Source organism: Ailuropoda melanoleuca, chromosome 2 (assembly GCF_002007445.2).
Source record: "Ailuropoda melanoleuca isolate Jingjing chromosome 2, ASM200744v2, whole genome shotgun sequence".
Taxonomy (NCBI): Eukaryota; Metazoa; Chordata; class Mammalia; order Carnivora; family Ursidae; genus Ailuropoda; species Ailuropoda melanoleuca.
Window position 1 is genome coordinate 54973362 of NC_048219.1, and position 24023 is coordinate 54997384.

Sequence of the window (24023 nt, forward strand, 5' to 3'; positions counted from 1 at the left end):
AATTCTATTCCTAAAAAAATAATAAAAATAATTTTTTTAAAAAACTCACAAATATATAGTAAAAGAAATGACAAGAAAATTAAAATGGCACACAAGAAAATATTTAATATACAAGAGAGTAGAAAAGGAGGAATTGAGGAATGAAAACTATATTAAGACATACAAAACAAAGAGCAAAACGGCTGAAGTCTTTCATTATCAATAACTACAAATGGATTAACTCTCCAACTAAGACAAGCCTTTGGTTTGTCTTATAAAAAAAACCATAGTTTTTTAATACATTCACACACTTTTTGTTTTTTATACACTCATACACTGTCTACAAGAGATTCACTTTAGATTCAAAGATTCAAATAAGCTGAAAGTGAACAAATAGAAAAGCTATCCCATGCCAAAAGTAACCAAAAGAGAACTGGTGTGGTTATACTAGTATCAGACAAAACTGACTTTAAGAGAAAACTCTTATAAGACACAAGGACAATATGTAATGATAAAATGATAAATCAAAAGATTAAAATAACATATGTGTTTTTATTAAAAGCAGCCTCAGGACACCTGGGTGGCTCAGTCGGTTAAGTGTCTGCCTTCAGCTCAGGTCCGAGGGTCCTGAGATCAAGTCCCTCATCAGGCTCCTTGCTCAGCAGGGAGCCTGCTTCTCCCTCTGCCTGCCACTCTCCCTGCTTGAGTGCTCTCTTTCTCTCTCTCTCCCTCTCTCTGACAAATAAATAAAATCTTCAAAAATAAAAAAATAAAAGCAGCCACACCCACATTTTCTCTGAAAAAGTACACTGCAGAAAACGAACATTAGAAAGCAAAAGGACACAGGATTATTAAATTGTATAATCTATGTTCAGCTAACACATCCAGTTCGTGGTACTTTAGCTTAAAATTTGTTTTACTCATTCTCAATTCAATCACCATGGCTCCATGAAGAAAAAAACCTACTTCTAAAGCAAAGAGGATACTCACTTTGCTTTAAATTTCTAGCTATTGAATGAGTAACTACATTACCGTTTTTTTTCTCCAAGTCAATTTAGCTCTACCATATCAACCAAATTTTAGCCTCCAAGCTAACTCTAAAATTATTATAAATGTAAATCTTATGTTTAAGAAAAAATCAGAAAACACCTTTTTTTCTCTATTTTGTTGTCTCCTATTAAAGTCTTTCAACTGATTTAATTTATAAATTGAATGACCGAAGCCTGTGGGATAGGGTAAAATGGCTCAATAAATATTTAGTTTCAAAAAAGCAATAGAGACCATTTTATCATTTTTTCATATTCAACTATGAGTAAATGCTCATATTTATTCTTTCCCCCAATTTTTTTAAAACTTTTATATGCTCTGGGTGAAAAATACCTACCCATGACCCATTGCACCATTAGCTGGTTTTACTATAAAAGTTTTCTGCTTTCTTTTTTTCTTCAATTCTTTCATGTAGTTCTGGAATTGCGTATATTCAGCAGGGAAGATCCACGTTCGAGGAACAAAGGTATAATCCAGAGGTCGGGACTTGATCATTCTGTAAATTAGAAATAACATGAAAAGTAATTTCTATTCAAACTTTTCTAAATTTTCTTTCTCTGTGCTACTGACATTTACTACAAGGATTTAAATTCCCACCATTTCTTCATTTATTAATTCATTCATCAAACGTCTATAAAGCACTTACTATGTGCTAGGCATTATTCTGGATACTGGGACTTCATCAGTGAAAAAAAACAAACAAGATTCTCTGTCCTGACTATGGACTCTGAGAAACAAACTGAGGGCTTCAGAGGGGAGAGGGGGAGGGGAATGGGATAGGCTGGTGATGGGTAGTAAGGAGGGCACGTATTGCATGGTGCACTGGGTGTTATACGCAACTAATGAATCATTGAACCTTGCATCAGAAACCAGGGATGTACTGTATGGTGACTAACGTAATATAATAAAAAAACATTAAAAAAATAAAATGAATAAAATAAGAAAGATTCTCTGTCCTATGTACTAATTCAGATATTGATAGATCATTCGAGTATATACTATATGCTAGGCACTAGGGATATTAAGATAAATTAATATGGTCTCTACCCTAAAGAATTTACATATAGGCTATTAAATACAACGTGATAAATGCAATAAAAACATACACGGCAAGGTAACATCTGGAAATAGTCATTAACTCTGCCTCTGGGATGATGGAGTGGGTAGCAGGAAATGGTTTACCTCCAGGCGCCATTCATGTTGCTTCTTTAAAGATAATTTTGAGCCCTCTGAGGCACCCATAAGGAGCAGTTCTGATCACTTTTACTTCACTGTTTTTGAAGTTTAACTACTTTTCTGTGAAAACCATGTGAAGCCTCTGCATATACTAGAAATTTTGTTTTGTTTTGTTTTGTTTTAACATGAACTACATATGCCTATACATGTGGTTTTATGGCTACATTGTATGTCCTGATATTTTTATATTTGCTACTAAGTAAGCCTATTTGATACATAACTTAAGGATAAAACTAGGTATAAAATGTTTACTTTTGCTTAATCCCAAATAGTAAACATTTTGTACGTACCGATTCCCAAAAAAAAAAATGAAGAAATTAGAAGAAATATTTTAAAATATTATCTATTAAAGAAAATCTGATTATTTCAAAAAAAAAAAAGATCCTTTTAATAAACATATGCAAGTCTTTTACAGATAAGGAGATATTGTCCCCAGATGAGACTGGTAAAATCTAAAATGGAACCACAACACATGGGATACACAGAGGTAGGGCCTACATTCTAAAACTAGGGTGCGAAATATTATAAGCCACTTGGCTTCCACAACTGTAGGTTCCTATGGTTATCATATTTCAAGTGCTCTTTCAAGAAATCCCTGTAAGAAAGTTATATTTCCACCACGAGAAGGGAAATAATTACCAACTCCATCCGTCAAAACCAGATTAAGACAATAAACTAATCTCAATACAAAATAGGCTAACATTGACTGGTTTGGAAAACACATATACACACATATACACAAAGCTAAAGGAGGGGTGCCTGGGTGGCTCAGCCGTTAAGTGTCTGCCTTCAGCTCAGGTCATGATCCCAGGGTCCTGGGATTGAGCCCCACATTGGGCTCCCTGCTCAGCAGGAAACCTACTTCTCCCTCTCCCACTCCCCTTGCTTGTGTGCCCTCTCTTGCTGTCTCTCTCTGTCAAATAAATAAATAAAATCTTTAAAAACAAAAAAACAAAGCTAAAGGAAACACAGTGACAGTGCTAATACCCTTGTTTTTGTGTCCAATACCTTTAAATGTATTTATTATATTTTTAACAATGATATGAAATTAGATCAATTTAAAGTTTTAATTAAAATAATATATTTTAAACTAACCATGTAGAGTATTTATGAATGATACCATTCTTTAACATATATATTTAGAAAAAATCCAAGCACACATATATTCAAGAGAAATACTTTATTCCATTTAGCAATCTAGCACAAATCATTTGATGTAAAAATGAATAGCTTCAAAATACACATGCAGTCTTACTTAGGAATTTGGAAATAATGGAATAATTTCTGCTCATAGCTGTCATGGATTTACTAAATGATATTAAACATGTAATTTAGTTAATTCTATTTTTATATAAATAGGTCATAACTTTCCATTTAATAGAAGGTTCTTTTTTCCTTAAGAAAGATTCCAAGGATTCTATAAAAATGAGAAATTGCCTATTTGTAATAGCTTCTGATGGGTCTACATTTAACCCTCTTGCCTCTCCCAACATACAGACTTCTGTTCTCTACACAGCAGGCAGAATGATATTTTCAAAATGCAAATCTGGTCATTTTACCAACTCCACCCCAACCCCTCCTCTCCTGTGGAATTTAGGATAAGGACTATAATCTTAACCATCACCCTTCAGCTAATCTCTCCCATTCCCATCAATGTCTCTGCGCTCTAGTTACACTTGGCCTTAATTTAGTATCCTGACTATTCCTGCTTTCTCCCACCATATGACCTCAGACCATACTATTCTTCCTGCCCAAAAAGCTGTTCTCTACCACTTTCACCAATAAACTCCTACTCAGCATTCATGTTTAGGCTTCCATAGCATATCCTCAGGGAAACTCTCCAATGCCTCCGTCAGCTAGAAGTCCTTCACTGTGCACTGATTTACAACCACGTACCTCTATTTCACTGCACTTATCAGAGCTGCCACCCAAAGTTGTAAAAGCCACAAGTCTGATTTTGATTACCTCATGTGCCCTAAGGCCAGCACACTGCCCAGCATATTTAATAAATATGTGTTAGATGAAAGTAAATGACTTCAATGAACACATGTCCAAAACTTTACAGAGGGAATTTGCTTTCCTCCGAAGTCTGTTCTTCCTATAATCGCCCCACCTACACGATCTCCTAAACCAGAAACGTAGCAGTCATCTTGTACGCTGCTCTCCTCCTCCCCTTTGATTCTCACAGGGCAGCAGCTTTCCAGTCCTGTCAATTCTATCTCATCCCTATTTTCCTCGTGTATTTTCCCTTCCCCATTCCCACTATCTCTCCTTTGGTTTATCAGATGTTGACAATCACCTCCTTCAGGGCTTCCTCCTTCCTTCCTACCTTCTTTGAATCCATTATTTACAGACCTATCAAGAGTATCTAAAACACACCATTTCTCTGCTTAAACCCATTAAAAAAAGTTCTCATTTCTGTCAGGATAAACAGAAATATTTGCTGAATAGTTAAAGAGATTAAAGAATCAATGATTAAATGACCAAATAAAACAGTAACATGGCTACGCAGCCTGGCCTTTGCATTTGGCTGCAGCAGCATCTCACACTGAGCCTCCTAACACCCTATGAAACCCCAGAAACTGCTTTGAAGTTCCCCCAAGCATATCATGTTGGTTTAAGTCTCCCCCAAACATATCATGTTGGCTTAAGTCTCCCCCAGACATATCATGTTGGCTTAAGTCTCCCCCAGACATATCATGTTGGCTTAAGTCCTCCCCCAGACATATCATGTTGGCTTAAGTCTCCCCCAGACATATCATGTTGGCTTAAGTCTCCCCCAGACATATCATGTTGGCTTAAGTCTCCCCCAGACATATCATGTTGGCTTAAGTCTCCCCCAGACATATCATGTTGGCTTAAGTCTCCCCCAGACATATCATGTTGGCTTAAGTCTCCCCCAGACATATCATGTTGGCTTAAGTCTCCCCCAGACATATCATGTTGGCTTAAGTCTCCCCCAGACATATCATGTTGGCTTAAGTCTCCCCCAGACATATCATGTTGGCTTAAGTCTCCCCCAGACATATCATGTTGGCTTAAGTCTCCCCCAGACATATCATGTTGGCTTAAGTCTCCCCCAGACATATCATGTTGGCTTAAGTCTCCCCCAGACATATCATGTTGGCTTAAGTCTCCCCCAGACATATCATGTTGGCTTAAGTCTCCCCCAGACATATCATGTTGGCTTAAGTCTCCCCCAGACATATCATGTTGGCTTAAGTCTCCCCCAGACATATCATGTTGGCTTAAGTCTCCCCCAGACATATCATGTTGGCTTAAGTCTCCCCCAGACATATCATGTTGGCTTAAGTCTCCCCCAGACATATCATGTTGGCTTAAGTCTCCCCCAGACATATCATGTTGGTTTAAGTCTCCCCCAGACATATCATGTTGGTTTAAGTCTCCCAGACATATCATGTTGGTTTAAGTCTCCACATAGCTTCTCCCACTGTTGTCTTCGCATACAGTCTCCTTGCCTTCTTCTCAAAGGGTGAACTCCTACACACTTTTCAATATCCATTGCGCATTTGAATTCTCCAGAAAACCATCCAGGCCCTCGTCACTGCCCTACACTGACTCTCCCCTAATAGGGTACCATGAAACTGTATTATACGTATCACTCTTTCTCCCTTACTAAAATTCGAATTCTAGGCAGGAACTAGGCCTTATTCATCTTGTTTACTTGTTAGCAGTCTCTAGTCTACAGTAGACACACAAAAAATATTTGTTGAGTGAGTGGGTGTATAAACTTTCACATGATGCATATAAATATTTAGTTACACACCAAGTTTACTAACCTTCCTCTATTTGAGTTTTCTTTTTTTTAAATTTTCTCAAATTATTACTCAACTTCTTAAATTAAAAAAAAAACCTAATCCACAGAAATATAAATTGCATAAAAATTCTGCAGTTCATTTGGTATAACACTTGAGAACCTGTGAACAGTTTTTCCCATAAAAGCAGACTGTTACTCCAAATAGTGGTCTCAGAGGTAAATATATATACATGCATATCCCTTGGTAGGGACGTACGTGTGTGTGTGTGTGTGTGCGCGCGCGCACAAATGCACCTACTATAGTGTCTGGCACACATTAGATGTTCAACAACAAACGGATGCTCAATAACCAGGATGTGAACACACATACACACTCAGTGTATGATGTTGCTAAATTGCAGTAAAAAGAAGCCTGAGATTCTGGAGACCAGGATTCTGCTCCAGCTTTGCTACTGACTGTTTGCTTGACTTGTGCAAGATACTCATTTCTCTGATTCTCAGTTACCTTCTCTGCAAAATGAAGGAAGAATCAGGAAATTTCTAAGACCTGCTAGCTCTAAAATTCTATCTCTTCCATCAAAATATTATTTCAAATCAATGTAACCTGGCGAAAGATGCACTATAATATTCAAAACAAACTTCGAAAAGGTCTTCTCTATTACAAGAAAATGAAGATTACTTGGTCATATTTCTTGCTAAGAAATCCTTTCTACAGATCTCTCCCATTCCTGGAAAATGGTTGATCCTCTGCAAAATAAAAAGGTAAACATTAATATTCTCATGGACTTCATGAATATATTCATTTATATTACAAGAGAGTTACATCCATCTCTGAGTTTAATGTTTTTAAAAAACTGACTACTAATATAAAACATTTAAAATGAAATGAACTATAATGACTTTACAGAAGTAAAGAATCTGCAATAAGCAAAGAATAAAATTGCAAATTTTTTAAGAAATCAGAAAACAGTGTTTACACAGATATTAAAGTTACAATTTTCTGTGTTGAACTGGTAATTCAATGCCCAAATTATTTCTAATATTCTAAAGTTACTATATTCATGCAGATAAGCATTGTAGAAATATTGGCGAGAATGACCTTGTTTCCTATAATCAATTTCGTGTTACACTCCATTCTGACAAACTGTACAAAATGTCGATTGTCAAAAATTGTGTGCATTTGGCTTTTTAGTTTGATGTCTATTTTTTAATATGTTTGACATTCTAAAAATAAAAGAATGAAGCCAGATTACACATAGCAGACATTACAAGTTATTTCCACTTCCTGATCTCTCTGTGCAATCTATTCCATGTCACTCGTCTTTAAGCATAATGCAAAGTGTAGGGAGAGTTTTCTCCTATTAATTCTTCCTTAAAGATGGAAAGAGTTTAAAAGTTAGATTGGAAGGAATTCTTTTATGCAAAGAGTCAGTACAACTGGACAGCAACAAAACAGGCTACTTAGGTAAGTTAGAACTGAAATTTAATATGTCCACACATTAAGAACCCTATCTAAGTAAAATTATAATGGAATTCACATAACTCTCCTAAAACCAGTAATTGGTCGTGATTAATCCCCACCTGGTAATTTTGCAGCTCTGCAATCTTCTCCTGCTGAACCGCAGAATCACACCATATAAGGTTACTTGTTTCATCCTCATCTGGAGTTTTCATAAATCCCATTTCATCTATTACTAAACGAACTGCAAGTAAATGATTAAGTTAAATGAAAATCAAAATACTACTGAAATACATTCGTTGTGGAAACGTTTTTGATATATGTAAATTTTACCTCATAGTATTTCATCTGCAAAATATCCATTAGTTCTAGCCTATTCTTATTTTTAGTTACAACAATTTATCTAGGGCCAAATTATACTCCCAGTAACTGAGAACTGTTTTCAGGTTGCACTCAAAATCCCTGGTTTCAACCCTCTGAGATTTAGCAGGTACACACACTGCTGAAGAGTTCAGTGATTATTCACGGCACAGTGAAAACAGACACACAGCTGTGACAACACCTCTACTCAGGAAAATGTACTTCAGGGCTTTTTTTGTGACCTTGGGCTAAAAGGGAAAAGGTAAAAATAGTTCCTGATCATTAGACCTATCCTATACTTTCCACCTCCCCAGTTCAAATTATTTTTAGCAATTAAAACCAAGTCAGCTGTGGTGACTCAGGATATGAAATAAAGAAGCAGAAGTCATAGTAGGGATCTGGAAACTGGCCTTCCTACCTGTTCCTAGCCCTTTAATCCGATTGAAAAAATGTACGCTCAGAGGAAATCTTGAGTTTCAGTACAAACTATTTATATGCTCCTCTCTGATTTGGATATCACAATTAACATAGTAACATTTTTCTTCCAATGAATTTCAAGTTTAGAATAAAGATAAACAAAATATTTAGGATAAATTTTGGGTTCCAACAGAATTCAAAGTCTCAACTGAAAAGTGTAACAATATACCAGCACTTCAGTGCTTTATTTTTAAATGTTTTCCTTTTACTGTATACCCTGTGTAGGAGGAGAAATGATAAAAGGGGATCAATTGTCCGAATTTACTTGGCAAATTATAAAACTGATGAGCAGACACCTGTCAGTCTCAATTCCTAGAGACTCTTGATTGCTTTTTGGCTGAGGAGAAAGAAAGGACTTTTTATCCAGTGGTTCCTAGAACACAGACATAAAAGAAGAGAACAGTGATTGAAGGTGGATGATGTTGGGGCAGGGGAGGAATGCTGAGCTGAAGTTGCCCTTTTCCATGAGAGGCTTGGGAAAACTTGGGACTGTTCTGAAGGTTCAAGTGACAATGTTCAAAGCAAGAGTTGGGGGAAGGGCTGTTCTCTTGTCTGCCCCAGACCACCATGCAGCTTTGGTGACGTGTGAGGCCTCACGACCTGCCGTGCCACCTAGGGCTCAGAGGAAGGACAAGGGCCATAGCCACACAGACTGGGAGACTGCTTTAACTCACTCTCAGCAGAAAAAAATAATGAGGCCAGAATAGCAGCTTGAGAGCAGACCTGTTCCTGAGTACAGGAGAGACATTGGCTGGGGCTGCTCAGAAGTAACTGAGAAGAACTTAAAGAGAGAAATGGAACTGGTGGCAGTTACAGAGGGAGGGAGTATAACGAGCTACTAAAATGTGGTTATGAATGTACACATGCGCCCGTGAGGCTGGGAACATTCAGGTTACATAACAATAGTGGAAAAGATCCATTCTTTCCTTAGATTCACCAAACCAAATCTGTAAGGTCAGTCATATATAAATCTCTGTTATTATGAAATTCAAAGCTTGGAGAACTGACAAAGTTGAACTTCAAAGAAAAATACAATGCCAGGTCTTAAAAGGTCACTTTTCTCAGGTAAGCTATTTAATCAAATTCTTCTTTGAAATGAAATTTTAGAAATCAACTGGAATCTTTTAAGGATATCATCCTCTGCAGCATGGAAAAGAAATCCCTTTAATTAGACAGTTCCAAATAGAAAGTTGTTGACAGCTAAAGCCTAACTCCATGCCTTTAAATGCTGATCTGTTAGGAGCTCTCTTTTAAAAAGGGGGTGAAATAATTGCCACCATACTGAATTTCTACCAAACCAAAACCCCTATTGGTAAAACAGAGATAACCATATGAACCATTTCCTCAAGTTTCCCTTTGCATACTTACATACCCCCTTCTCTGATCTTCCTTGTCTCCATTTAATAAAAATTACCAAAAATACATTCCTCACACTTTTTCCTATGATCTTTTGCCTTGACCCACAGAACTTTTCAGAGGCTGTTCGGGAGTTATAAAAACAGGAATCCATGCAACTCTCTGAATTTTAGAAACAGAAGATATATTTGTGTTTCTCATTTTAAATTTCAAGTCACATTTTATTTAGGCAATATGATATAGAAAAAGGAAAACTGAATTTGAAACAAATGAATTCAAGTTCCACTTTTGCCATCTGTGTGAACTTGGATAACTTGCTTTCACTGGACTTGTTTCTTCAACTTTTCTATAAGAGATATATAAAAATTAATGTGGAGTTTCATAATGTAATAATTATAGAACTACTGAGAGAACGCACTTCATTATTCCGCAATATGTCTTCATAAGGTACTATAATCAAGATTCAGGAATACAAATCTTATGTTTTTTGAATAACCAGTATGGTTTTATCTTCTGGGCACTATGTTCTATAACTGATTATGTTTTAATATTTGCTTTGGTTGCTAGGAAGCTCTGAGTGAAACCCATGTCCATTTCTAATCACAGAGGCTCTCATGGTATGTATTTTGTATCCTTACCAGCCACAAGATTCATCTTATTTCACTATCTTTATTTTTCCATGTTTATTTTCTTATGGCTATTAGCCACTTCAAATTCACTAGTAGAGTGAGGAAAGGCAGGGAAAAGGGAGGAAGGGAGTTATGCAGCCTATTTTACAGGGTTATTTGGAAGATTAAATGAGGTAATGCATGTGGAAGTGTTTGGTCAGTGGTTATAATATTACTAAGAAAACTATAGCAAAGTATTGTACATGAGGAAACAGGCAACACACCAGGGCAAAAACACAAGTGTGCTGACTATGGCTAAAGTGTATTTCCATTATATAATTCACACTGTCAAGACAGCAGTAATGAGATTATAAGAAGTAAGCTGTTGCATATCACTAGCTCACATAAGAAAAAAGTGAGTTAGCACTTTCTCCTTGATACATGGCCAATTCTCTCTTTTTCTTCCCTGTACTTAGCTCTGTATTCTCCCAACAGTCCCTGACCCAAGGACTGAGCCAGGAATTCTGTTAAACACCACGGCTTGGGCTCAGCAAGGAGGTAGGAATCAATATAAAGAATACTAAGGCAACTTCAGCCCTGGGAAAACTTCCTGGGAAAGTGAGAGTGAAGTGAACTGACACACTGTCCCGTAGATCAAGGTTCCTTATGAACCCCACCAGAACCTTAAAAGTATGTAAGAAGATAAGTTAACACCACCCATCAATCACTTTAAAAATGGTCACCTTACTCTTGTTCGTAGAAAACATGCTGCAAATAAACCCTGACTCTTCCACACCTCTCCCTCCCGTGCTGTCTTGTTTCGAGTCCCCGTCTCTGAGGACCACTTGTTGGAACAGAGTATCAGGGCAACTCAATTCCAATGAAGCATTCCACTGATTGCTCAAGAACTTTGGTGAATTACTGTAAAGGGAAATGAGACTCTCAAAGATGAATAAGGGTAAGAATAATTAACATACTATGATTTTCCTTAACTCTCTTAATGCAAAATGGCTAAGAGGAAGATTAGTTGAGTACTTCTGGTATTTGTTAAGAGTTCTGCAATGTTGGGCAAGTGTATCTTAATTTAAAACAATTATTCTGAACTATTTTCTATACCACAGATACTGCTTATACATAAGAACTGGAATTTCATTAGTAAAAAGCAACAGCATCATCAAAACAATTTTTTTTAAACACAGAGAAAAACATGTTTTTACTCTACTCTTGAAGTCAGTCATTGTTTAAAAAAAATCTCAAATTTTGTACTTTTTAAATTTTACATCTAACATTTTAATCTGTTTAATGTTTACTTCATACTTGATTTAAAAACTAAGTATTAATCAATATATAATACCATCCCATTAATAGCTAAAGCTTTTAGTTTACACTGATATCCTTTTTGTTTAATAACATGTTAAATATCCCATAAAAAAGAACATTTTATAGAAGGCATTTAAAAATCAATTACACAAAAGTTATCTCCCTGAATTTCTACATTGTTTTCAACATCAAACCAGTCTTTCCAACAGTGATGAAAATCTCATGCTTCTGAGGAGACCTACCAATTTCAAACTTAGTCCCGGCAACATTGGCTGTAATGGTTCCCTTCTTTTTCTTCTTTCTGACTTTCCTTTTCATTGTGCTTTGATAAGGCAATTCTGTATTCAGATCCAAGGTAGAGGGTCCCTGAATAACTTTAAAAGAAATGGAAATCAAATATCACTAAAATAACAAAAATTCCATAGTAGAGAATACAGATGCCCTACCACCACCACCAAAAAAAAAAAAAAAAAAAAAAAAAAAAAAAAAAAAAAGGAAAAAATAAAANACTATAAATTCTGGTTCTTTAAGAGTCCTCAATTTTTAATTCTTAGAAAAAATTCTCAGGGGCGCCTGGGTGGCTCAGTCGTTAAGCGTCTGCCTTCGGCTCAAGGTGTGATTCCAGGGTCCTGGGATCGAGCTCCACATCGGGCTCCCTGCTCTTCTGGGAGCCTGCTTCTTCCTCTCCCTCTGCCCCCTGCTTGTGTTCCCTCTCTCGCTGGCTGTCTCTCTCTCTGTCAAATAAATAAAATCTTAAAAAAAAAAAAAAGGAAAAAATTCTCAGTGATGATCAATAATAATATGATTACATCAACCTGCTTACCCCTTTCTTGAGGCAAAGATGGCATTATTTCCTGTGCCTATTACACTGTGCGCTGTCGTACCACACTCTCAGGAAATCTGGAAGGCTTGCATTAGTCTAAGTACGATGTGGCTCCAAATCACTGAAAGTTCCTATCATATTATCTTGGAGGAATTCTCAGATTTCAGGACACTGAAGTTACGGGATGAGAAAGTACCTGTGGGGATTTTAAAACAAAGTCATTTAGAAGACACTTTTATGAAATGTTTCACCTTTTTTTAAAAGTCAAGTGAAGGTGATAGTTAATGTATTCAATCAACAAATATTTGTTAATTTATTAAACCTTATGCAAAATGCCAAGTGATAGTTCCCTGCCCTAAAAAGTGCATAGTCTAGAAGAGGGGGTTTTAAGTCACATATCATCTTTACACACAATAAACAATACGCCATACACAAACAATAACAATAACCATATTCACTCCCATCTATTGAACACTTACTACCGTAGCCACGTAAGCCACTTAATCTTTCAACAAAACCATGAGGTAGAAGCTTTTATTGCTGCCTTACTGTTAAGTAAACTGATCTCAGAAAGCACAAATCTGTACACAAAAAGTGACAAATTAAAATTACCATCTCCCTGATGTCAAAGTCAGTGCTCTTAACTAGGACTCCACACAGCCTTCAACCCAATGTCTGAAACTTAGGTGCAGCATTACTTTTCATACAAAACAGTGAAGTACATGCCAGGACAGAGATCACATACCAACAGAACACAGAGAAAAGGGACTTCTCATTAAGGAGGGGGGCAGTGGTTGGCGGGGAGGAAGGTGACGACTTCATAAAGTAGACCACATTTGAATTGTACCTTAAAAAATGAAAACAATTCTGAAAGGCAGAAAACGAGAGGAGTCGTTATTACAATGAGCTTTTTTGGGCACTCAGAGGAATGCAATAAACATTTTTTAATGAACTAATTTGATTTGGCGACACCTCAGCATGGTCTATATTAAACCTGTGTCTTCACTGTGTATGTATGATACCTAGGTATTCATACCCTGACTATACTATACTGCCCAGTCTAGACTATCAATTTTCTAATTTCTCCCTTCATAATGTAAAAATCTTTGAGTTCTTGTAAAACATCTCTAAATACAATGAAAAATTATAAAACTTATCATGATAAACAAAGGTATGGTATCAACACCTTTATCAGGAGATTATTAGTTTTATCAGAAATTCAGCTACATAAAATGTGACTCTTATATACATCACATCCAATAGTCATTATTCATAATAAGATTCATTACTGAAGAAAATTTAGAACTTAGTTTGTTTCAGGTACCATTTTTACTAGAATAATTATCTAGAATAATTCAATCTGAAAGCTAGGAAACTATTATTTATTACAGACCAACTGTGGGCAGACACTCTTAAGAATCTAAAATATCTTACCTCATTAACAAACCTGGAATTTAGATATCATTTCTGCAATTTTCCAGATATGGAAATTAAGGCTAAATAAATTAAATAAATCAAGGTAACAATTTATAAATAGAAAACCTAACTAGGTTTTGAACCCCATTCTGTCAAATTGTTCATACTATTAACAAAGCCCCACTATTTTCAGATACTGTGCTAATATGCTATATGCATGTAAAAAAAAAAAAAATAGCAACCCAACTGTAGTACAAGCTGCAAGATATGGGTATATTGTGGGAAATCACAATACTTCAAACCAAACAGAGAAATCACAGTAAACATCCCTAGACTGATCTCAGCTCACAACTGCAAGCTGGAAATAGACTGGATTACTTTGCAGAATAAAAGAAGGGAATGGTCTAAAGTTCAGTGTGATTTCTCTCTGGAAGCTCTCTGATACCTCAGGGAGGTAACTATTTGGGTTTATGAGTCCTTGTCCAACATCTTGTTACTGGAGTGAACAAAGATCCTCTTATGGTAACAGAGTACGTATTACATTGGAAGTAGGTGACAAAGTCAACAAGAGTGTGAGACAATGTCTGCCTAACTACACTGACAATAAGTTAGTCATTGTTACAGGCTCTAAAAACAGACTTGTTAATTTCTGACTTAAATACTGAGCCAAACTACTCTGATTAGCATAAAGCTCAAAACAATAACTGTTAATCTCTTCCCCCACCACATAGGATTTAAAGGCCTTAAATTTAGTCCATCCATGTATATGCCTTATTTAATTGCACTTATGTTTTGGTGAATAACGATAAGAGTGCTTTAATAAACTTCAACTCCATTCTACTATCTCAATTCTTATCATTTCACTTTATTCTTAGCGAGAGACATGAGATGACAGACTGATCAAACCACTCAAATGAGCTATGGTTACCTACTTTTGAGAAACACGCAGCATGTTTCAGTTACCTCCGAAATACCTTAGCCAAAGGTTTCTTAAGCTTGGATGCAAAGCAGAACCACCTCAGGAACTTCTGAAAATCCTGGTACCCAGGCCACACCTCAGACCCCGGTGGGGCCCAAGTATTAGCATGTTTTAAGCTCTCCACGTGACTATATCATGCAGCGAAGATTGACAACCTCTGCTCTAAGCACACAGTGACACTGAATCAGATAATAGTTTTAACATACATCAGAAAAAAGTAAAACAAAGAAAAAAACTTTGGAACCTATATTTAAAAAGTCCAAATATTTAGGTAAAAAGCATCCATTAAAATCCTCATTTCTACTTCAAGTAAACAAATTGGGGGAAAAAAATTAGAAGATCAGCAGAAATTGATTTCTAAGACAAATAAGCAACTTTATTTTGCAAATAAAGAAGCCATTTCCAAAAAGAATCAATTTCCCAAAATGTCAAGCGAATGGGAACCCTAAATGTAGAAGCCCAATTGCTACCGTGCAAAACAATAGATACGTAAGACTAAACCCAAACCTGTCATTCCAATACATGTGTGTTGGAGTGCTCTTTCTTCCCAGTTCTTCCCATTGAATTCTGACCCATCACTTAAAATCCAGAAAAATTTCCACTTTTCCCTTAAAGCTTCCTCTGATTATGTTTGAAGAAATTCATTTCTCCCTCTTCAGGTCTATCACAGAAGCCATTATTTGTACCCCTATCATATCACCAACCACGAACTAGGAAGGTAAACTGTGAAGACAAGTGGTTTTCTTCTATCTTGTTCACTCCTCTGCTCCCAGAGCTTAGGATATTGCCTGACATAATACTGAATAAGCACTGGTACATGATGCCAGTTGGGAGTAACCAGAGGTGGTCATGGAGCTCTGAGAAGCAAATACATATCATTTACAAAGATTACTTTCACATTTTTAAGCAAGAAAAGCAAAGTACACAGAAATTTACATAGGGCAATATAACAGAAGAATGTGTGGAATACGTGCATTGAGTGTGGTGGCCTGTTGTGGCTGGGCGCAGAGCTAACGGAGGCTGACTTTTATGTACAACCTTTAGTCTCCTGTGCATGGATTACCTACTTAAAAAGTAAAATATATGTGATAAAAGTTTGTTACAACTTACCACGTTAATAACAAAACCCATCAAACTTTGTATTTCATTTATTTTCCTTAAAGATTTATTTATTTATTTGAGAGAGAGAGTGTGTGTGTGCACATGAGCTGGGGTGGGGGGAGCAGAGGGAGTGGGAGAGAAGCAGACTTCCCCACTGAGCACGGAGCCCCACACTCAATCTCATGACACTGAGATCATGACCTGAGCTGAAATCAAGAGTTGGACACTCAACCGACTGACACCCAGGTACCCCAAACTTTGTATTTCATTTAAATGAAAGTATAATATGATAGAAACAGCTGGACAAGAGGTCAATTTGAATTCTTATCCTTTACTCTGTCACTTACCAGACAGATGACTTAATTTCTTAATGTGCAAAAGGAAGAAATTGATTTTTCCCAGCCTTACAGTCTAAAATGTCAACCAATGAAAAGAGCATTGGTAGTATTTTTGAAACAAGATGAACACAACATATCTTTTGTGTAAATTACACAAGAGAAACTCAGACCTTCCCAACAATCCCCAGAAATTCATGCCCCGGTGAATGCTATATAGAATGGGTTCTGCATACATATTGGTGAAATCTTAGCTTACCATAGAACACTAAAACAACTTTCATTAAAGGTCAATGGAAACCAAAATTAGTGTTAAGTTAAAAATACATAACATAACATTAAATAAAAATTTAATAAGAGCTGTTTTTATGATGAGGAGAGGGAAGGAGAAAGAAATAGATATAAACCAGTAGCTACTGTGTACTAAGCATTTTAACATAACTTGGTGTGTATTTGGCCCACCCCATGAATGCCCCAGAATGTTTTATTCTAATTTTACATCTAGGAAAATTTAGACTTCATGGCTAAGTAACTTGCCCAAAGTCACACCAAATAGGTGACAATGAAGTGGCTTGCCTCTGAATTCCATGACACTTCCCACTCAAAATTAAGTCTTTAAATATGACATATTGAAGATTTCACAAAGAAGCTTAATTCTGCTTGACTGGAGCTATTTTAAAAGCTAGGGAATGAGAGCAAGAGAATCAAGCTGTGGTTTAAAATGTAGCCGAGATCACAAAGTTGCATCAGATTTAATCTCTCTCCTTAGAACACCAAGGCAGCTACCCATATCCAGTCTTCCTGTTTTTTCCTTCATGAAGGTACTACAATTCAACAAATACTCTTACGTATCACTGTCTGTTCTCAGTGAATGAAACAGATAATAATTTTCTTTCTTTGTGGTGCTTGCATTCTAGTGTGGGGAGACAAACAATAACAGCAAACACATTAAGTAAACCACAGAAAATGCTAAGTACTATGGAGGGAGGCAGCACAACTGGTTAGGAGATCAGGAGTGTGGGGGGAAAGGAAGGAGAAGGGCTGCAATTTTAAATACTGAATCCAGATAGTCCTCATTGGGAAGGTGATGTTTCAAGGAGGGTAATGACTTGTCTCAAGTGCAGTTGATAAAAATCTGGCATATATCTGTACATATGTGCATGAAAGCATGTGAGGATGTGAACATGTGTGATGGGGAGGGAATGGGCAAACATCATTTCTGTGGTACTGAACACTCTTAAAGCCCTCCAATATGGTTCTTTTTCCTAAATCCTGGTGTTCCTAGGTATTTATTTTCTACTTTGATTTTTAAATTACTATTTTTACACTGACAAGGAGAACAAACATGTTTCACAGTGTATATAACTAGTTTTACATACTCCTGATAGTGCATCATTCTTCTGATGGACAGGGAGAGGGGAGGGGCAGGGAGATCCCAACCCCTCCCTCCACTTTGTGTCCCCAATACTGACATTAGATTTTCACACACTACTGATGACTGTCTTTGGTTCTTGTCTCCTAACATCATATTTCTTAATCATGCTACATATCAACCAAAGACTGGCAGGGGTGTTCTGCATTTCACAGTCACACAGGAACCCAAGCTGTAAGAGCACCCATCATCCTAAAACCAGTCATTGCGCCAGAGGGAAAGAATTTTGGAGGATCTTGTATAGGCAACTAATGACACACAAAAATTTATACTCACAAGCCACTGGCCTAAATAAGTCACAAGACCCCTGCCAACAAGAGTTAAGAAGTACAATCATACCAATAGGAATATTGGTATATTCCAAACAATGACCAATAGGAATAAAAGCCAGGAGGCACGTGGGTGGTTCAGTTGGTTAAGCGTCTGACTCTTGATTTTGGCTCAGCTCATGATCTCAGGGTTGTGAGATTGAGCCCTGGTGTCAAGCTCCTCGCTGGGTGTAGAGCCTGCTTAAGATTCTCTCTCTCCCTCTCCCTTCACCCCTACCAGCCCCACTTCATAAAAGAACGAAAGCCAGTAAGTAACACTAACAACCATTACCCATCACAGATTCCAACCAATTAATTACTCCCTATTTGAACCTTGCCACCTAACCCTGGACACTATTTCTAGTTCTCCATAGCTCCACTTTATAGTACTCTCCTTTGACTTGAAAAAAAAAAAAAAAGAGGGCTGAGACTTGTATGAGCCCAGTCTGCCCCTTGATTTTACACAATGGATAATTAAACTTCTCTATCGTTAGCTGCTATGGACTGTAATAACACTGATGAGGAAAAGGAAGAACAAAAGGAAGAAAAGGAGAAGAATGACGTCGAGGTAGTCACAATGTAAAACATACTGTGTGCCCAGGCACTCTTCTAGGTTTTTACATATAAAACTCTGATCTTCACAACCCCAAAATGTGCCCTGTTATTGTTATCCATGTAGATAGTTGTCTAAAGAAAAGAGGTATAATGAACAATGACATTGAAAAACAAGGTATAAGAAAATTTTTAAATGATAATTCTGCAAATCTGCCTCAAAATAATCCTCTCTGCATTTCTAAACTGTAATTATCTGATGAACGATGTTTCTACTATTACTTCAAAATAATTGAAAAATAATAAAAATGGCAAAAATTATATCCGATTAAGCCTTTACTTTGGGAGAAAAACATTCTCCACACACATGGTGTATTATTGGAGAGAGGTTATTGCAAGTTGTGGTCAGAAATCTATCACTTCATGAAAATTATCAAAATGAGGCAGTTACTTTTTTGTGTGTGAAAAAAGGTAATATTTCCAGACATCAGGTCATGAATGCAACTTTGCCTATTGTTGTGCTGTAACATCATTAAATTTCAGCGCTTGGTCCCCAAACCAAATTTGATATTTTTATTTTCAAAGAGACAGTGTTTTTTCTTAAATACAAGTAAGAAAATGAAAGTAAGTGAAACATATGCCAATGTTTATACATTAAAACCTGAAGTGTTTCTTATTTGATATTATCAGGACTGGAAGCTCAGAGTCTGATTCATCAGTTCTGGGGTGGGGCCTGACAGTCTACATTTCTAACAAGTTCCCAGGTATGCTGGGAAGGCTCTAGATGACCACAATGTTTAATACTAGGTTGACATAATTTTTTTTAGCTTAAAGTCTTTCTGTATAACATGTGAAAATTACAAAATTATAAAATGATTTTAAAATTCATATAGGTGATGCGAAATTACATATTAATGTTAAAGGACCCTATGAGTCAAAAAATAAAACAAAATAAAGATTAGGAAATGTTGGCCTAGAGCAGTGATTCTCAAAATATGGTCCAGAAACAGCAGTGTCAGCATCACCTGCAAACTTATTAGAAATGCATATTCTTGGGCTCAACCCCAGAATTTTTAAATCAAATTCTGCGGGTCAGGCCCAACAACTGACAAGCAGATGTGGGCTAAAGTTTGAGAACCACTGGACTAGCAGGCCAACAGCTGGTAGCACTGGCAAACTCCAGGAAAGTGGAGGACACTACTGGGGAGTCTGCCGGGTTCCACTCCCTCCCCATTGGTCTTTCTAGAACCACAAGGATGACTTAGAAAGCACCTGGCCAAGCAAGAAGTGCAGAAGAAAGCGTTTGCCAAGCAGGACTCTGAGCAGCTAGAAAGGAAGATATTGCGACAAAGGACCTCATTTACTACTGGAGACAGCCCTGCTAAGTGAGGTGAGGCTTTGTTAATCTAGAAAAACAGTTTACATTCCTTATTTGAGCCCAGGCCAGCTACCAATGCTGACCAACCAAGACATTTATTTTAAAGATAATCTACCAAAAATCATCAAACATATGAAGAGGAATAACAGCAACCACAAAGATTTAATAATATACCCTCTCCTCTGAACCACTGAGCCAGGAGCAGAGTAACCTGACCTTTTCAGAAATGAAAAGTGGCGGGGGGAGAAGGGTTGGATGGATGACAACGTTGTGTATATTGTTGGTGCACACATACAGTGAAAGTACTATGCACAAGTAAAAATAAATGAACCAGAACTACATGATGAATCACACGAATAATGCAGATGAAAAAAAAGCTGAGGAATACAAACAGCAGTATGTTATTAATATAAAGTTTAAAATTACATAAAATAATAGCATATGGTATACACTGAGAGAGAGAGAGAGAGAGAGATCACCTAGGAATTAAAACATATGAAATAAAAGTGTAAAGAATGACATGGGGATGATAAACTCCAACTCTGACAGCCCTTGAGAGGCGGGGGGGATGCAATAGCCAGTCCTGTTATACAGAAAAAAGAGCACCAAAGATGTTATTCCTAATGTAAAGAATGAATACACCTATATCATTATTTAGCCTTCTGAAATAATAAGTAAAAATAAAATAGCCAAGATTGTTTTGTTTGAACCATCGTATGTTTCCTTGGAAGTATTGTGTTCTAAGTCACACTGTTGGAAACTTAGGTCTGATCCTGACTCACAAGTAATGTGGAGTCACTGAAAGATTTAAGGAGGAGTAACACAATGCAGCTTTCTTTTTAATAGATTACGCTGACAGTAATCATGGGCACTGGATGGCACAGGGGCAAGAATGGAGAAAGGGTCCTAAGAGGGTGTTACAAAAGTCCAGAAGAGAGATGTACAAGCTTAATCACAGATAGAAGCAGTAGACACAGGGCAAAAGAATACTATTACAGAATAGGAACAGAAGTTGGTGATCAATAAAGGAAAAGTAATATCAGATGACTTGCAGATTTCTGGTTTAGAGGAACTGGGTAGAAGATGGCGTCATTCATCAAGAGAATGTCTGCAGAAAGAAGAGTCATTTTGAGGGGTAAGATGATTTCAGTTTTATATTTGCAGAAAAAGAAAAAAATGGAAAATAACACAACAGAACTAGTGATTGTAGATAAGGAAAACCTCTACTTTTATATATAAAATAGTTTTAATTAAACACAGATAGGTCCATTCCAAAGCTAACTGCTCCCATTTCTGTGCTCTCTGCCAAGAAATTACAATAGATTTGCAAAATGCCCAGCTCCCTGACTGGTCAACAAATGACATCACCCAAACAACAGTCCTAACAATAATACATTGGCACCACTCACTGCGTGTACAAATTGAAAAGGTTTTCAGAGAAGCTACTTACTCCCCGAACATAGAAACTTTTGTATCCCTTTCGCAGACTGGGTATATTCCCCAAAGCTAGATCTGTAGTATTTTAGACCTGAAAAAACCATTTGATCAACCACTTCTAAAAACCTGAAAGAGGCCAAGTGTGAAATTATGTAAGAATAAACAGAAGAACTACTTATTCATTCTAGTTACAATAAATATTAACTTTGAGCAACAGTAGCTCCCACCAATGTACTGCTTGTTTCCCAAATTGCCTTAGCCTGCTTAGAATTTGTTCAATGTTTTTGGTTAAATTACAGCATCCATACAAAATGTCCACTAAGCTCTGTGGAATGTCTTATCTTTGAAATTTAGCCTAGTATGACACGAAAAACAGAAACTGATAAATAGGTAATGATAATATAGCATATCTTGAAGGCATTTTTCCCTTATTAATAGTTGTTTTATTTTCAGTACTTAGAATAATGAAAAGGGCAAAAAGCTCATTCAGTAAAGGTTGAACTAAATAAAGTTCAAAAAGATAACATCTATAATTCAGTTAATAAAGGGACAAAATACAAGGTGATTTCATAATGTAGCCATCAAATGCTTAAATAGAGTCAAAAGCCTCTATGGGTACATTTCCTTTAGAATATAATACTGCAGTTCTATCTAATTCTCCAGTAGCCTAAAAAAAGTCTCACTTGCTCCTTAGGACTAACATGTGATGCTATCAGTTAATTTTTGCATATATCACTCACTTTTGTGAATCCATTTGCCTCCTCTCATTCCCTCACCCTGCAAAGAACAGTACCAAATCTAAGACAGTTGAACCTCACATCCTCAAAACACCCAACCTATGCTTGACTACACCAAGACTTCTCTTGTTCTAAGCTATGTAGTTGGAACTGTGGTCCTGTGGACCCAGCTCTCTCTAACTTTCAGGAACCTAGATCACAAGGTGAAAGAAAGGGATGAAGAGAAGTGGAAAATTTCTAAAATATCCAGTTCTCTGTTCTCTGCCAGAAAATGCACAATAGATACCAAAATGTGCAGCTGCTTAGCTGGTGAACAAATGACATCACCCGAATGTCATCTGATACCAACATTTATAGTTTTAAATGTCCAAAACTTAACTCTTTAACTTCCCCTGAAAACCTGACACTTCCTCTTAAGTTCCTTATCTTGGCAGAGGACGTCATTATAGCCAAACATCCAAGGGATGGATAAATCAGAATCATATTTTTTTTTAAGACTTTTTTTTTTTATTTGAGAGAGAGAGACAGAGAGAGAGAGAACGAATGGAGGGGAGTGGCAGAGAGAGAGGGAGCAGCAGACTGCCCGCTAAGCAGGAAGCACGACTGGGGCTCAGTCCAGGGGCCCTGAAATCATGACCCGAGCCAAAGGCAAACACTTAACCGACTAAGCCACACAGGCACCCCAGTCAGAACCATCTTTAACTCTTCTTTTGACCTTCTTATTTGATACCAATTCAATGTACACCTCGTTACCAATTTTAGGGTATGATTAGCTTTATTATTTATATTTCTATCTATTTCTAAAATGAGTTTTAAATCTTAAGTATATAAAATTCATTGGGTTGTTAAATAAGCGTCCTATGTCATCCATATCAGTTAATAAGTTAACACATGTCAAAAGACCACTAGCTATCTGCCTAATAGCCATTCACTAATTCTTCCATACTGACAAAATACTTGCTGGGTTGTTAAGGGTGGCATTGTGCCAGTATGAATAACCACATTTTTCAGACTTCCTTACAAGTATATATAGCCATGTGACCAAATCCTAGTTAAGGGGGTATAAGTGGAAGTTGTTGAGCAGGAAGGTAGACAATTGGTGGACACTCATTTACTTGTTCTCCCCCTTCCAGACTGGAATGTAAATGCAATTGCATGACCTGCAGCAATTCAAAGAGACACTGGTATTATCATGAAAATGCTACATCAATCTTGGACTGCCTACATCCAGAGAGAATAATCCTCCATCTTGTCAACATTATTTTAAGTTTCTGTTACCACCATCTAAATGCACCTTGTAACGGGCATGCTATTCCAATAGAAATTATGGTTTTGGTTTCTGAAAAAGATATACCAGCCTAAATGGAAAGTCAGGAACACAATGCCTTTGGACACTTATCATTTTTGCCACAGCCTACACTTCCCTATTTTCTGTGTACTGTAACCTGGATATCCCTGATAAAGCACTATTCCCCCTCGATCCATGTGCTTAAATGGGGTTGGTGCCGATCCTGGCTCCAACGCTGGGCAAATGACTTAGATCTAAAATAACTGTGGAATCCCAGCTCCCTGGCCACGGAAATGGTTCAGAGATGAACACAGGTCCAACTAAGACCACCAAGAGTCAAGCTCGGAATTCAGTTTCAGATTCTTAAAGAATATAGGTTCTCTTTTGAGTTGGATTTGAATCTGAGAGGGTAGCCACCTGCATTGCTGGTCCCCATCTCACGCCTACACAGAACCTAAGGACGAAGTCGCATAAAGAAAGCAGAGAGAAACACAGATAACATTCCTGAACTTTTCAGCAACAGAAACTAAAAAAAATTCTTTTTTGCTTAAACCAGTTTCCTAACCAATACAAATAATAATGAAGTTAGGTTCCATTTTTAATTTTGTTTTTTAAAT

General features: G+C 36.9%; 1 protein-coding gene across 8 annotated transcripts in view; it reads right to left on the reverse strand.

Annotated features, from left to right (window-relative positions):
- TTLL7 (tubulin tyrosine ligase like 7) overlaps window positions 1–24023 on the reverse strand; it is a 159760-nt gene that overhangs the window by 101272 nt on the left and 34465 nt on the right. For 6 of the 8 annotated variants that reach the window (XR_004623280.1, XM_034653779.1, XM_034653780.1 and 3 more), the window contains 5 exons: window positions 12444–12639; window positions 11863–11994; window positions 7622–7743; window positions 6720–6787; window positions 1364–1522 (listed from right to left, as the gene is read on the reverse strand). Coding sequence is in view for 7 of the 8 variants with exons in the window: in XM_034653779.1 (XP_034509670.1) it covers window positions 1364–1522; window positions 6720–6787; window positions 7622–7743; window positions 11863–11994; window positions 12444–12468 (506 nt within the window). In the remaining variant the exon portion in view is untranslated. Of the gene's footprint in view, window positions 1–1363; window positions 1523–6719; window positions 6788–7621; window positions 7744–11862; window positions 11995–12443; window positions 12640–13188; window positions 13311–24023 lie in introns of all 8 variants that reach the window. The other 2 variants (XM_034653778.1, XM_034653777.1) reach the window with 1 other exon arrangement.